At 51.7% G+C, this 14,495-nt stretch overlaps 1 protein-coding gene across 4 annotated transcripts in view; it reads left to right on the forward strand.

Annotated features, from left to right (window-relative positions):
* Window positions 1-6,391: 6,391 nt before the first annotated feature.
* EPS15L1 (epidermal growth factor receptor pathway substrate 15 like 1) overlaps window positions 6,392-14,495 on the forward strand; it is a 107,270-nt gene continuing 99,166 nt past the window's right edge. For 2 of the 4 annotated variants that reach the window (XM_061421740.1, XM_061421744.1), the window contains exon 1: window positions 6,415-6,503. In XM_061421740.1, coding sequence (XP_061277724.1) covers window positions 6,471-6,503 — 33 coding nt within the window. In that variant the 5' untranslated portion in view covers window positions 6,415-6,470. Of the gene's footprint in view, window positions 6,504-14,495 lie in introns of all 4 variants that reach the window. The other 2 variants (XM_061421735.1, XM_061421733.1) reach the window with 2 other exon arrangements.

Here is a 14,495-nt window from a genome sequence, read left to right on the forward strand (position 1 = left end):
CCTCAGTGGTAAAGAATCTGCCTGCTAATGCAGGAGTCCCAGGTTCAATCTGTGGGTTGTGGGAGGTTCTCTTGGAGGAGGAAATGGCAACCCACTCCAGTATTCTTGCCTGGGAAATCTCATGGACAGAGGAGTCTGGCGGGCTACAATCCATGGGGTCACAAAGAGCTGGGCACTTAATAGCAACTGGACAACCACGAACCAGTCTCAGAAGCTAAAGACTCACTCCCTGGGAGCGCAGGGGTGGGACTCAAACACTGCCCACCTTTCAAAACTCTAAACAAGGGAAAAGTTAATGAGGAAAGAAGCAGTGCTAGAACTCGAGGGAAAATGCCAGAAACAGCTGAACAAAGGTGGGTCAGACCGGCTCAGACCTGGCAGGACTCATCTTCTGCAGCAGCACAATCCTGGAGAACTTTCTTTGTCTTCATGGCCAATACAGTAGCCACTGGCCACATGTGAGCCCTTAAAATGTGCCTGGTGGGACTGAGAGATGAATTTTTTTTTTGATTAATAAACTTCACTGGGTCTTCCCTGGTGGTTCAGTGGTTTAAGAAAACATGTTTCCACTGCAGGGGGCATGAGTTCAATCCCTGTTCAGGGAACTAAGATCCCACCTCAAGGTTGGTTGCCTCAAGGTGCAACCAAAAAAATAAAAATAAAATAATTTTTTAAATTAATAAACTTCATTTTCTAGAGAAGTTTTAAATCCACAGCAAAACTGAGCAGAACTGAGAGAGTTTCCATATACTGTCTGTCCCCACACTCGTATACCCTGCCCTACCAATGACATCCCACACCACCATGGTTCGTTTCTGACAATTGATGAACCTACACAGATGCATCATTATCACCCAGAGTCCGTCCTGTGCATTAGGGTTTGCACTTGGTGCTGTAGCTTCTCAGAGGAGTGAATTTTTAATCTCACTTAATTGTAATTAATTAATTTTTTCTTCCAGTTTTACTGATATATAATTGACATATAGCACTTCATGGGAAATAGATGGGGAAACAGTGGAAACAGTGTCAGACTTTATTTTTGGGGGCTCCAAAATCACTGCAGATGGTGACTGCAGCCATGAAATTAAAAGACGCTTACTCCTTGGAAGGAAAGTTATGACCAACCTAGTTAGCATATTCAAAAGCAGAGACATTACTTTGCCAACAAAGGTCCGTCTAGTCAAGGCTATGGTTTTTCCAGTGGTCATGTATGGATGTGAGAGTTGGACTATGAAGCAAGCTGAGCACCGAAGAATTGATGCTTTTGAACTGTGGTGTTGGAGAAGACTCTTGAGAGTCCCTTGGACTGCAAGGAGATCCAACCAGTCCATCCTAAAGGAAATCAGTCCTGGGTGTTCATTGGAAGGACTGATGCTGAAGCTGAAACTCCAGTACTTTGGCCACCTCATGCGAAGAGTTGACTCATTGGAAAAGACCCTGATGCTGGGAGGGATTGGGGGCAGGAGGAGAAGGGGACGACAGAGGATGAGATGGGTGGATGGCATCACCGACTTGATGGACATGAGTTTGGGTGAACTCTGGGAATTGGTGATGGACAGGGAGGCCTGGCGTGCTTCAATTCATGGGGTCGCAAAGAGTCGGACACGACTGGGCGACTGAACTGAACTGAACTGAACTGTGTAACTTTAAGGTGTATAGCATAATGATTTGATTTACACACATCATGAAAGGATGACTGCAATAAACTCAGTGAATGTCCATCATCTCATATAGATATAAAATTAAAGAAATAGGAAAGAATATATGTTTTCTTTGCACTGAGAACACAAGATTTACTCCCAACATCTTTTATATATAACATACAGCAGTGTTAATTATATTTATCCTGTGGTACATTATATTCCTAGTACTTATTTTTCTTATAACTGGAAGTTTGTATCTTTTGACTGCCTTCATCCAATTTCCTTCTCCCAGCCCCCTGCCTCTGGTAACCACAAATGTGATCTCTTTTTCTCTGAGCTTATTTTTGAAGTATAATTGTCCTACAACACTATGTTAATTCCTATTCCATAACATAGTGATTCAGTATTTCTATACATTTTAAAATGAGAAATAAAGTCTTGGGACTTCCCTGGTGGTCTAATGGTTAAGACTCTCAGCTTCCAATTCAGGGAATGGTTCAATCCCTGGTTGGGGAATCAAGATCCCATATACTTTGTGGCCAAAAACACATAAATAAAAATTAAAAATATATAAAGTCTTTATAGAGGTAATCAAGTTAAAATGACATCATTATGGTTAACAAATGCTATGACAAACCTAGTGAAGTGAAATTGAAAGTGTTAGTCACTTAGTCATGTCCGACTCTTGCGACCCCATGGACTAGCCTGCCAGGCTCCTCACTCCATGGAATTCTCCAGGCGAGAATACTGGAGTGAGTAGTTATTCTCTTCTCCAGGGGATCTTCCTGACTCAGGGATCAAACCTGGGTCTCCTGCATTGCAGGCAGATTCCTTACTGTCTGAGCCACCAGAGAAGCCTCAAGACAAACCTTGACAGCACATTAAAAAGCAGAAATATCACTTTGCCAACAAAAGTCTGTATAATCAGAGCTATGGTTTTTCGAGTAGTCATGTACGGATGTGAGAATTGGACCATAAAGAAGGCTGAGCGCCAAAGCTGATCATGATGCTTTTGAACTGTAGTGCTGGAGAAGACTCTTGAGAGTCCCTTGGACTGCAAAGAGATCAAACCAGTCAATCCTAAAGGAAATCAACCCTGAACATTCATTGGAAGGACTGACGCTGAAGCTCCAATACTTTGGCTATCTGATGCAAAGAGCCTACTCATTGGAAAAGACCCTGATAAGACTGAAGGCAAAAGGAAAAGGGGGAGGCAGAGGACGGGATGGTTAGAGAGCATCACTAACTCACTGGACATGAATTTGAGCAAACTCTGGGAGATAGTGGAGGGCAGAGGAGCCTGGACTGCTATAGTCCATGGGGTCACAAAGAGTCGGACACAACTGAGCATGCACACATGTCGCCATATGTGGAGTGGCCACTGTGTTGGATGGTGCAGCTCTAGACTCTGGTGAGAGAGACCCCAGGGTGGTTGATCACAGCCCAGGATGGCCGCCACAGCAGTAGAGGGAGTGCCCTGGTGGGACTCTTATCATGGAGCCTCTGATTCCAGTCAAGACCAGGCCAGAGTCTCTGTGTGGTTGTCGCCCTTGTAGACGCTTGACAGGCTGGAAGCCTGCACCTGCACACCTTTCCCAGACACCCTTGCCCACTAGTGTCCCGTCATGTTCTGTGAGAAGGACGTCAGAAGACAGGCAGAGAGGAGAAGCCATTTTTTTTCCAGGCTCCTGGCCGCCCCTTAGTCAGTCGAGACAATAACAAGGACTTTAGCAACAACAGCAGAGGGACTTCCCTGGTGGTCCAATGGTTAGGATTCTGAGCTTCCCACGCAGGGGGCATGGGTTTGATCCCTGATGCGGGAACTAATATCCCACAGTGTGGCATGGCCAAAACAGAAAGCAATAATGGCAGAAACCGGCATCCGGGTTCCTGCTCAGCGCCCAGTGGTGGTGGGTTTTGGCATAACACCCTTTCCCTTTTGACTTTTAACCCTAAAGAGACTAGCAGTTTCCTCATGTTACTAATCTTCGGTAACCTTGCCTTCCCCTCTGCTTTTCCAACAATTTTGTACTCAATCTCCTGTATCAAATTGCCTTCTGTTTGAAATACAGATATTGCCGGCTTCTCTTTTCCTTATGGAACATGGACTGATAAAGCACCCAAGGCAGCTAACAGCCTCTGTCACCCCCGCCTGGACCACTGCTGCATCTTTCCAGCTGTTCCACTTGCTTCTACCCTCTCCATCCACTTTGCCCGCCTTATCCAGAGCCACTGTTCTAGAACACAAAGCTGATCATGTGCAAAACAGTCTGGGGGCCTCCCCTTTCTCTGTGTACAGGAAGTGAAGGATCCTGTGAGACTGAGAACTTGGAGCTCAGAGAGCAAGATGGTCTCAAAACGAGGCTGAATCACATATGGTCCTGTTTCACTGCTCTATCCACAGTGTTATCCGATCAGACTATACGTGATCTGGCCTTGTCTCAAGACTCTCGTGGGCTCAGCTGATAAAGAATCTGCCTGCAATGCAGGAGACCTGGGTTTGATCCCTGGGTTGGGAAGATCCCCTGGAGAAGGGAAAGGCTATCCACTCCAGTATTTTGGCCTGGGTTGCAAAGAGTCGGACACAACTAAGCGACTTTCACTCTCACTTTCAAGGCCCTCTGTCTTGCTCTCTGAGCTCCAGCGTCTCAGTCTAAATATGCTTCTTTGCGCTTCAGCTCCTTTTTGCTTGTGGTGGTTCCCAGCCCCCCCCCCCCCATCACTGAATGCACCCTCAGTCTTCAAGTGTCACACCCTTGGACTATGATGTAGCACTTATCACTATGTATAGTTATCTATTTCTTCACGTGATTTTTTTTTTCTTTTGGATTTTTTTTCCCCCTCTAGACTTGTGGTTCTCACAATGGCGGGGGCAGGGGAATGGCCTGAGACCAGCAGCTTCAGCACCTCCTGGGGATTTGTTTGTTGTTGTTCAGTCGCTAAGTCATGTCCAGTTCTTTTTGACCCCATGGACTGCAGCACCCCAGGCTTCCCTGTCCTCTACTGTCTCCTGGAATTTGCTCAAATTCATGTCCACTGAGTCGGTGATGCCATCCTCTGCCACCCCCTTCTCCTTTTTTGCCTTCAGTCTTTCCCAGCACCAGGGTCTTATCCAATGAGTCTGCTCTTTGCATCATGTGGCCAAAGTACTGGAGCATCAGCTTCAGCATCAGTCCTTGCAGTGACTAATCAGGGTTGATTTCCTTTAGGTTGGACTGGTTTGATCTCCTTGCAGCCCAACGGACTCAGGTCCCACCCAGAGCTATAAATCAGAATCAGAGACCCAGTCTGTTTAGCAGACCTGGGTAGCTCCAGGGTGAGACCTATTTGTGGACAGCGTGTGTCTGCCCAGCTCACCAACAGAGCACCTGTGCTCAGTGAACACTTGACTGTGAATAGTTTGTTGAATGAGTCACAAAGCATGTTGTGCTCATTTGAGTGGCACGAGGTACATCAAGTTGCTGAAGACCCAGGAGCAGGAAGCTTGTGAGACTTCAGAGTAGAGGGGATGGACTGGAAGCTGTGCCCTCACTACCTCAGGATTGCTCGACCTTCCAGCCTGACTGCCTGAGAAGTGCCACTGTCACAAAAGAGACCACGTAAGGGGAACCTGTGCTGAAGAAGCCTTGTGTCACTGTGGTCAGTACCCAGTGGAACTTTCCTTTGTCATCCTTTTAGTGGAAATCGGCTAAGGATGAGTGGAAAGACAGTGTTAGTCGCTCAGTTGTGTTTGATTCTTTGTGACCACATGGACTGTAGCCCACCAGGCTCCTCTGTCCATGGGATTCTCCAGGCAAGAATACTGGAGTGGGTTGCCATACCCTCCTCCAGGGGATCTTCACGACCCAGGGATCAAACTCCGTTATCCTGTGTTGAAGGCAGATTCTTTACCATTTGAGCCACAGATGAGCAGGTGTCCATAGCAAAAAGAAGGCAACACATGTCTAAAGAAATAAATGCCTCTCCAGTAATGGTCCTCCGGCAAACACCAAATGCCTGCTCTGTGCAGGGTCCAGTGCAGAGGTGGAAGGATAGCAAATACATATTACCATTTCCTCCTTTCAGAAGAGGGGCTGGGGGTGCAGAGGCTACTTGCCGAGGCCACACATCAAGAAGGTGGCAGTGGGGAAATAATTCCAGGTGTTGCGGGTGCTACTGCGGTGCAGAGAGGTGAAAATACTGCAGCCCAGTTTAGCTGACACCCATATCACACACACACACACACACCCCTATCCTGGGACAGGGCGCCTTGTTGGGAAGGGTGGTGTACACACACACATACAGACCCCTATCCTAGGAACAGTTGTTGGGAAGGGTGGTGTGTATACACACATAGACACACAGACCCTATCCTGGGACAGGTCGCCTTGTTGGGAAGGGTGGTGTGTACACACACACACAGACACACACACCCTATCGTAGGAACAGGGCGCCTTGTTGGGAAGCGTGAGGATCCTTTTTGCCAGGCGCACGGGAATGGCAACGGCATCCCTTGCAGAGGGCCCAGAATCGGCAGGAACCTGGAGGGCTAAGGGACCTTGGCATAAGAGCAGAGAAATCCTGGAAGAGGTGGTGAAGGAATGCAGGAGGAATTCCGCAAAGGTCCCTGGTCCCCGCACCTCCCAGGCCCCGCCCCTTTCGGCTAGGGCTAGGCGCGCGCGGCCCCGCCCTCGACCCCGCCCCTTCAGCTCCGCGGAACGTGAACCACCCCGCTTTGGCCCCGCCCTCCCCTGGGCTCGGCTGCGCGCGCACCGCCCCTCGCACCAGTGCGCGCGCGCGGCCCCGCCCCATTCCCCGCCGGCGCTCGGAGCCCGAGTCCGCGGGAAGATGGCGGCCCCGCTCATCCCCCTTTCCCAGCAGGTACGAGCTAGACGGGCGAGGGTGCGGCGTCGCCGCGCGGGGCGCGAGGCGGGCGCTGCGGGGAGTCCTAGGCGTGCGGAGGCCCAGCTGGGTGACGGCGGCTCGCGCTGAGGGTCCCCGGCGGAGAGCGGGCGAGTGGGCGGGCGGTCCTGAAGGTGACAGGCCGGTCCGGCCCGCGGCCTCCCGCACCCTAGCGACCCTTTGCGGACGGCGACCCCGCAGGCAGGGCCGCATCGCGTGTCCGCTCCGTCCGGGGCCCGGTATTCTCCGCAGCTTCGAGGCCGGGTGATGCATGGTAGCATTCGGCTGTTTCCCGGGGAGGTGGGCGAGGGGCACCAGGATTTTTGCGGGTGCGGCGGCCCCGCGGGTCTTTGTCTCCTGTCGGGTCCCAGTGCCGGGTCGGCCAGCATCTCCGCCCCGGTGGAGGGCAGAGCCCCGCCGGAGCCGGGACCCACCAGCATTGCGACCCCGGACTCGTCTCTTCCCTTGGGAGCCCCTTCCGCCACCCCTGCGCTGTGAAAGGGAGGTGGGGGTCTCAAGTCTCCGGACTCCTTGTTGTGCCTCAGATCAGCCTGATGTTCTTACCGAGGGGCAGTGTCAGTGGCGCGACACAGACCTGGCATAAGAGCCATGCACAGGCAGCCCTGCCTTCTGGGAGGCACGTTCATTCATTTATCCATCCTTCAAATGTGCATAGGGCCAGGTGCTGGGAGCGCAGCAGTCACCCAGACTAACAAGGTCGCTGCTCTCCTGGACGTGACACTCTCGTGGGACCTAGAAACAACCCATGTCCTGCTGATAACAGCTGCCCTTATTTGCTGAATGCTGTGTCGTACCAAGCACCGAATTATGTGCAGTTTGCCAGAATGATCGAGCACAGCGCTGGGATTCAGTGAGGATACAGGGTCACATTATCACGTGTTCAGATCTTGGCTCTGGGTCTTACTCCTCTGAGTGTCCTTGGATGACGCCCTTATCTTCTCCATGCCTCAGTCACCTTATTTGGAAAATGGGAATGTTAAAAAAGTATTGGGATCAAGTGAAGATTGAGCATGTCAAGCGCTTATAGCAATGCTTGGCACATCGGTATCACTCAGTGATCCTGTAATTAGGCCCATTATTTACTTCTCTGGCAGATTGGGACATTTGGAAGTAGCGATGACAGCCGTGAGAATGCCCAACCCCAGAAGAGCTCTTAGGCAGGTTGTCATGACTGGTCAGCTGATACATGGAGAGAAGTGGTGCCTACTTGCTAGATATTGCCAGAACTAGCCAATTTGTAACACTGTCAGTAAATTCAAAGCACTGGAGATCCCTGTTATTAAGTAACAGATATAAAAGTGCTCTGTAAGCTATTAAGTGCCCTGCAGATGTTGCATATTATTATTACTAGCCAGTCGCTACATTTTAGGGTATGGGGGGGTGAAACACGGGTAGGCTCATTTAATGATGAAGCGCCTCTGATTTTTAAAGCTTCTGATCCAAATGACACTTGCCTTAATTTGCACTTTGATGACAGTAGCTAACGTTAATTGAGTGCTTTAGAGTTTATTAAATAATTTCTAACTTGTGCTTACCCACACAACAAATAGAGGTGATTCTTTACCGATGAAGGATTAGCTTTAGAGAAAGGCAGTGGTTTTTAGAGAAAGGCAGCTGTGAGGTCCGGTGTGAAAACCTGAATCAGGTCATGTGATTCACCTGCTTAGAATCCTTTAGACTAAAGTCCCAATCCCCTCCCCCGCCCCCAACACCACCACCTCCCTGCCACCCACAGGAATCCCTGGTGGTCAGGTGCCTGTCAGCCTCTCCTGCCTCTTCCTCACTCTGGCACCCACACCGCAGCCCTTCTTGCGGCTTTTCTCCTCCTCTCATAGCCTAAGCTCTGTCTGTCCTCCCGGTGTCCTGCAGGCTGTTCCTCTGTCCTGAAGCGTCCGTCCCTGTTTCTTCCCTTGATGCTCCCTTCAGGTGGCAGCTCACGTGTTGTTCTTCTGAGAGGCCTTTGCTGCTTACCTGTCCTAAGCCCCCCTCACACAGCAGTGTGCCTCCCTGACACCACCCATCGGTCCACAGAGGTCTGTGGGTCTCTTTGCTGTGTCCCCATTCGACCAGGTGCAGGCCTCTGTGCTCAGCACCCAGGGGGTGGCAGGTAAACCCATGAAGCAAGGACCAAGGAGTTACACCACCCAGCACCCTTCACAGATGGCCTTTCTTCTCTCCATTTGGCCAGGGATCTGGGCCTTGAGGGTAGGGAGCTCCACAGCGTGGATCTCCTGGTCTCTGACAAGTTTAGGGCATTCACTGCCTGGTGTGCTTTTCCTGTTCCTTTCTTGGTATGTTTGTTGAATGATGACGTGGCCAGACTTTCTTCCTTGGATAGTCTTGTCAACCGTTCACACTTGTTAAGTGAAGCGCTGCACCACGGGTTCCTGTAGACCCAGACCTACCAGGCGCTTCCAGTCTAGCTGGGGGCCTCCCAGAAGTTCACGATTATTACCGGGGAAGCATGGATCTAATTCCAGGATAGTTTCTGTTTGGGGGCAGTGGGGGAGCCCCCTCTGGATCAGGAGGCCATGAGCTGGCTGGATTGAGGTGTAGGGCACGCTTGGAATGTGAATGGCCAGTTGAAGGTGAGTGAAGCTAGGAGCCAGTGAGTTTGTGGAGGGTGGGGTGTTTTTCCTCTGCCTCCAGCCCTGTCTGGGTTTTTCTTATCAGCCTCATTCCCGCTCTGCTCCCTACGCAGCCGTATCTGTGATGTCTTCTCCCCCTATACTCTCTGCTGACCCTAAATATAAATCTTGTCAATCTGAAGAGTGGATAGTTCTCCTTCTAACAGTGATTTTTTTCCCCCCTCCATCAGCATCTCGTTGATTTTTCTTTCTCCCAGGCCCCCTTGCCTCTCCTCTTGCAGCGCCCCCAGAAGTGCACCCGTGTTCCTTGCCCCCTCTGTCCCAGGCGCTCTTGTAGTTTGCCGGCCGCCTTGCTGACCTTAACCTGGGTGACCTGTCTTTGGGGCTGGTCCTCCTTGAGCCCTGCGACACTTGTCAGTCACTGTAGCCCACCCTCAGCCTTTACCGTCTTCTCTTCTCTCCTGCTTGCATCGTTTTTTTCTGTGTGTTCCCGCCTCTGGTTGAGAGCACTCTAACCCGCCCTCTCCCACCCCAGACCCCATGGCCAGAACCTCATGCTGTGACCTCCCTTTGAACACTGTCTGCCCCAGAGGCCTCTTTACTGGGGTCTCCCCTCAGCTCCACTGGGAGTTCTCCCCCCTGTACCTTACGTGGCCCCCAGACCCAAGGGGCAGTGGTAACAGAAGGAGAGCATTGGGCTCAGTGGTAATGAGTCTGCCCAGTGCTCACGGAGTTCCTTCTTCCTTCCTTTCCCCTTCGTCATAAGTTTCTTTAAAAAAAATATTTATTTTTATTTTACTTATTTTGGGCTGTGCCGGGCGTTTGTTGCTGCGCGCAGCTTTCTGTAGTTGTGGCTGGCGGGGGCCACTCTAGTTGTGGTCCACAGGCTACTCATTGCGGCGGCTTCTCTTGCTGTGGAGCTCAGGCTGTAGACGTGTGGGCTCAGTGGCTGCGGCTTGCAGGCTCCAGAGCACAGGCTTGGTAGTTGTGGCACACAGCTTAGTCGCTGCTCACTTCTTTTTAATGTGTGCCACTGTTCCGAGAAGCTTTTATTCCCATTTTACAAACAGGAAATGGAGACTCAGAGAGATGAAGTATAATAACTCGCTGAAGTCCCGCTGCTGGTGAGTGCAGAAATGGAGTTAAACCCACTTCTGTCTGCCTGCAGAGCCCTGCAGTTTCTGCTGTTGCAGGCGGCCCACTGGGAACCCCGCCCACAAGCATCATCCAGCAAGTGTGTCTGGAATGAAGGCTCAGGGCTTGGGACACTTGTTTGTCCTTTCCTCCCTTGTTTTTCCCTCCAAAGTAATCGCTAGTTTTTCTTTCTCACTCAGATGCTAATGCGGTATAACTTGGGGGTGGATGGGGTAAGAGTCAGGTTTTAGAGTAAATCTGGCCCATCCTGTAAGATCCAGAGATCCCGGCTGTCTCTCTTAGTGACCTGCAGCAACCTGGTTTTTGTTGACTGTGTGGCTCCCAGTCACGCAAAGAACATGTAAGTTTTGTCTCTTCTGCCCCAACTTTGAGCTTTAAAACAACTTTTCCCACGCCTAGTTCTTAATCCCAATCAGCTGATGGCAGAAGTGAGTGAGCATCTTTGATCAGATGTAGTAAATAGAGGGTTTTTCCATTAGTCATGTGTGGATGTGAGAGTTGGACTATAAAGAAAGTTGAGTCCCGAAGATTTGATGCTTTTGAACTGTGCTGTTGGAGAAGACTCTTGAGAGTCCCTTGGACTGCAAGGAGATCCAGTCAGTCCATCGTAAAGGAAATCAGTCCTGAATGTTCATTGAAAGGACTGATGCTAAAGCTGAAACACCAATACCGTGGCCACCTGATGTGAAGAGCTGACTCATTGGAAAAGACTCTGATGCTGGGTAAGATTGAAGGCAGGAGGAGAAGGGGACGACAGAGGATGAGATGGTTGAATGGCATCACCAACTCAGTGGACATGAGTTTGAGTGAACTCCAGGAGTTGATGATGGACAGGGAAGCCTGGCGTGCTGCAGTCCATGGGGTCGCAAAGAGTTGGACACGACTGAGCGACTGAACTGAACTGGATAGAGTGCGCTTCCCAGGTGGTGCTAGTGGTAAAGAACCTGCCTGCCAGTGCAGGAGACATAAGAGACTCGGGTTTGATCCCTGGGTCGGTAAGATCCCCTGGAGAAGGGCATGGCAGCCCACTCCAGTATTCTTGCCTGGAGAGTCCCATAGACGGGGGAGCCTGGTGGGCTGTGGTCCATAGCGTTGCAAACAGTCAGATGTGAGTGAAGCGAACTAACACCCACGCACTGGATGGGGTGTGCCCTGTCTGGTGCCTCAGGCTGTGCCAGCAGACCTAGTCACCACCCAGGTGAGAGGCAGCTCTTGAACCTCACTCCAAGGAGTGGTGTTGCGTTCCCTCCACCTTGACCGACCTGAGCAGCCGGCACTCACTCAGAAAGCTGCTTGACATTCTTCCTGGGACGCTGCTTGCAGGGCCCCGTTATCCTCTGACGCCCCATCAAGGTGCCTGTTTTCCACGTTCAGGCCCCGAGGTATTCTTCCAGTGACCTTAGTTGTGCAGTACTTCGTGTACCTCAGTTTCCCCATCTGCAGATTGGGAATAATACCTACTTGTTTTATCGGCTTCACAACAGTGGAGCATCAGGATCCCTCAGAGCGGCAGATGTGTGTGCCTTCACTGTGCTGTTCGTTCAAGTGTTTTTACCGGGCATCTTCTCTGGGCAGATGCTTTCTGGGCAGCAGGTTATACCTGTGAACCTAAAGACCCCCCTGCCTCAGGGAGCTGAGGGTCTAAGGAGGGGCCTGTTGGTGTCCTTTAGTTGCTAAGCTGCATCTGACTCTTTGCGCGTCTGACTCTTTGCAACCCCATGGACCGTGGCTCCTCTGTCCATGGGATTTCCCAGGCAAGAATACTGGAGCAAGTTACCATCTCTGTTTCCAGGGGCACCTTCCCGACCCAGGGATCCAACCTGCATGTCTTGCATTGGCAGGCAGATGCTTTACCACTGAGCCACTTGGGAACCACAGACATGCAGAAATGCACAGACATGTGTGCAGTGGAGCGATGCCGTCTGCGCTCTGAAAAGTATAAAGCCGAGGAGGGCAGTCAGATTGGAGGTCTGGGAAGGCCTGGAGTCTGTGCAGGCACCCAAGGACTGGGCAGGACAGGCATTTAGTTGGCTCAGATCATTGTCCCAGTCACCCTGGTAGGTCTCCTCCTTGCCTTTATGAAGCGGTAAACTGAGGCCCAGGGACCTTATGTCTCTTGCCCAAGGTCGCAGCCAGCAAGTGCACGCCGACGCGCTCTTCTGACCCCCTCCCTGGCCTTGGCGCTGCTCTGTGGCTTCCCGTCTGGGAGTTTGCTTGTTTGTGACGCTGCCAGGCGTTACAGTTGTGTGAGTCTCATCTGATTTAAGCAGCGCTCATGCTGCTTCAGCGCTGGGCTCTGCAGAGTCTAGTGGAGAAAATCACTTGGTTATGTTTTTATTGATTTGTTTTTGGCTGTGCTGGGTCTTCGTTGCTGCCGAGCTTTTCTCTGGTTGCAGAAAGTGGAGGCTGGTCTTACTGTGCAGCACGGACTTTAGGGTGTGGACTTCAGTAGTTGCGGTACATGGATTCAGTAGTTGTGGCTCCCAGGCTTACTTGCTCCATAGCACGTGGAATCTTCCTTGATCAAGGATCGAACCTGTGTCTCCTGCCTTGGCAGGAGATGCTTTATCACTGAGCCTCCAGGGAAGCCCTACATTTTTATTGTTTTAATCTTGTCTCAGTGGAAGGGGGAGGGGGAGGGGGGATGGAAAAACCTCCTCATTATCTTTGTGAGGGGTCAGCAAGTTTCCCTGCTGGCGTGGCTCCTCAGTGCTTCCAGAGGCTGACAGAGGAATGAGCGGGCCTCGCCCAGCCCAGAGGGAGCTCGGACTCTGCTCGGGCCAGGGCGGCTCAGGTCCAAGCTGGAGGAGGGGCGGCTGACTTGCTTGGGTGTGTTGGAGACAGCTGCGTGGACAGGGCAGGGGGGATCCTGGGAGGGGAGATTGGCACAGCCTTTCTGACAGGACAGGATGAGGGGAAGCCGAGAAACTGGAGCTCCAGCTCAAAGGGCCGTCATGGCTGGGATTTTGGAGTACATGTCCTGCTTTTAACTAGGGTGACTTAGGGTTGGAAGGAAGAAGGTGGCTTGGTAAAACGGGACACAGGAGTCTGTGCCTGGCCTACAAATCAGCCTGAGACAAAAGTGCCTGACCGGTGTCCGCTTGCCCAGAGAGGGGCTGACGCAGACGCGGGGGAGAAAGGGAGATGTGCTGGCTCACGGGCCCCACGGCTGCTCCTGCGCGCACGCCCGCCACGGCCGCCCCAGTTCTTACTGCCACTTGCTAATCGGGGAAGTAGAGGGTACAGATGACCGCAAACAGCCGTCTCCTTGGGTTGCCACCCGCTCTGCCTGCTGGGCGGGATTCCTGCAGTGTTTGATCGTAGAAATGATTTACTGGCTGGGTTCTGGCCCGGCCGACACAGAGGCGGTTCTCCTTTTGTGCACATTGGCTGGAAGAAGCCGATGGTGTGCCTGGCCTCCGCTGTCTGTGGGCTTATCGGGCCCCTGCCCTGCCCCGCACTTGACACCCTGTAGCCTGCACCTCCCAGACTTGTCGCTCTAGGCCCTGCTTTCGGTAGCTTGCACATTCTCTCCTGCCTCAGGGCCTTTGCACATGCTCTTTGGGGCCTCTCTGGAGTGTCCTTTTCCCTTTTCATCTCTGGTTAATCCCGGCTGCTCTTCATATCTCAGCTAGCACATTGCTACCCTGACAGACTGGCCCAGCTTTTCTGTTACTGCCTTGGGGGAGACCTTGTGCTTTTCTACATACCAGTTTGTAATTTTGTGCTGGTGGGAGTCTTCGATTGATGGTGTTTCTCCCCACCATGTGGACTGTGTCTATGAAGGCAGGGACTGTTGCGGTTTTATCTTTGGGTGTGCTTCCCTGATGGCTCAGTGGTAAAGAATCTGCCTACAATACGGGAGACATGGGTTTGATCCCTGGGTCAGGAAGATGACCTGGAGAAGGAAATGGCAGCCCACTGTGGTATTCTTGCCTGGGAATCCCATGGACAGGGGCGCCTGGCGGGCTCCAGTCCACGGGGTTGCATGAATCGGGTACGACTTAGTGACTGAACATCAGCCTTAGGTACTGCTAATCATCTATTGAGGTAAAGGGTGACTGGTTGGGCAAGTCCACTTTATGAGAGACAGGCTCTCTGGCAGTTCTTGAGGAGTGAAGCAACACACGTAGATTGATTGCTTCTCCAGGGAAGGGCCAGAGTTGGTGCTAGCTCGGAGACATTTGCTGTAGTGGGACCTGCAGTG

This window comes from Bos javanicus, chromosome 7, assembly GCF_032452875.1.
Source record: "Bos javanicus breed banteng chromosome 7, ARS-OSU_banteng_1.0, whole genome shotgun sequence".
NCBI lineage: Eukaryota > Metazoa > Chordata > Mammalia > Artiodactyla > Bovidae > Bos > Bos javanicus.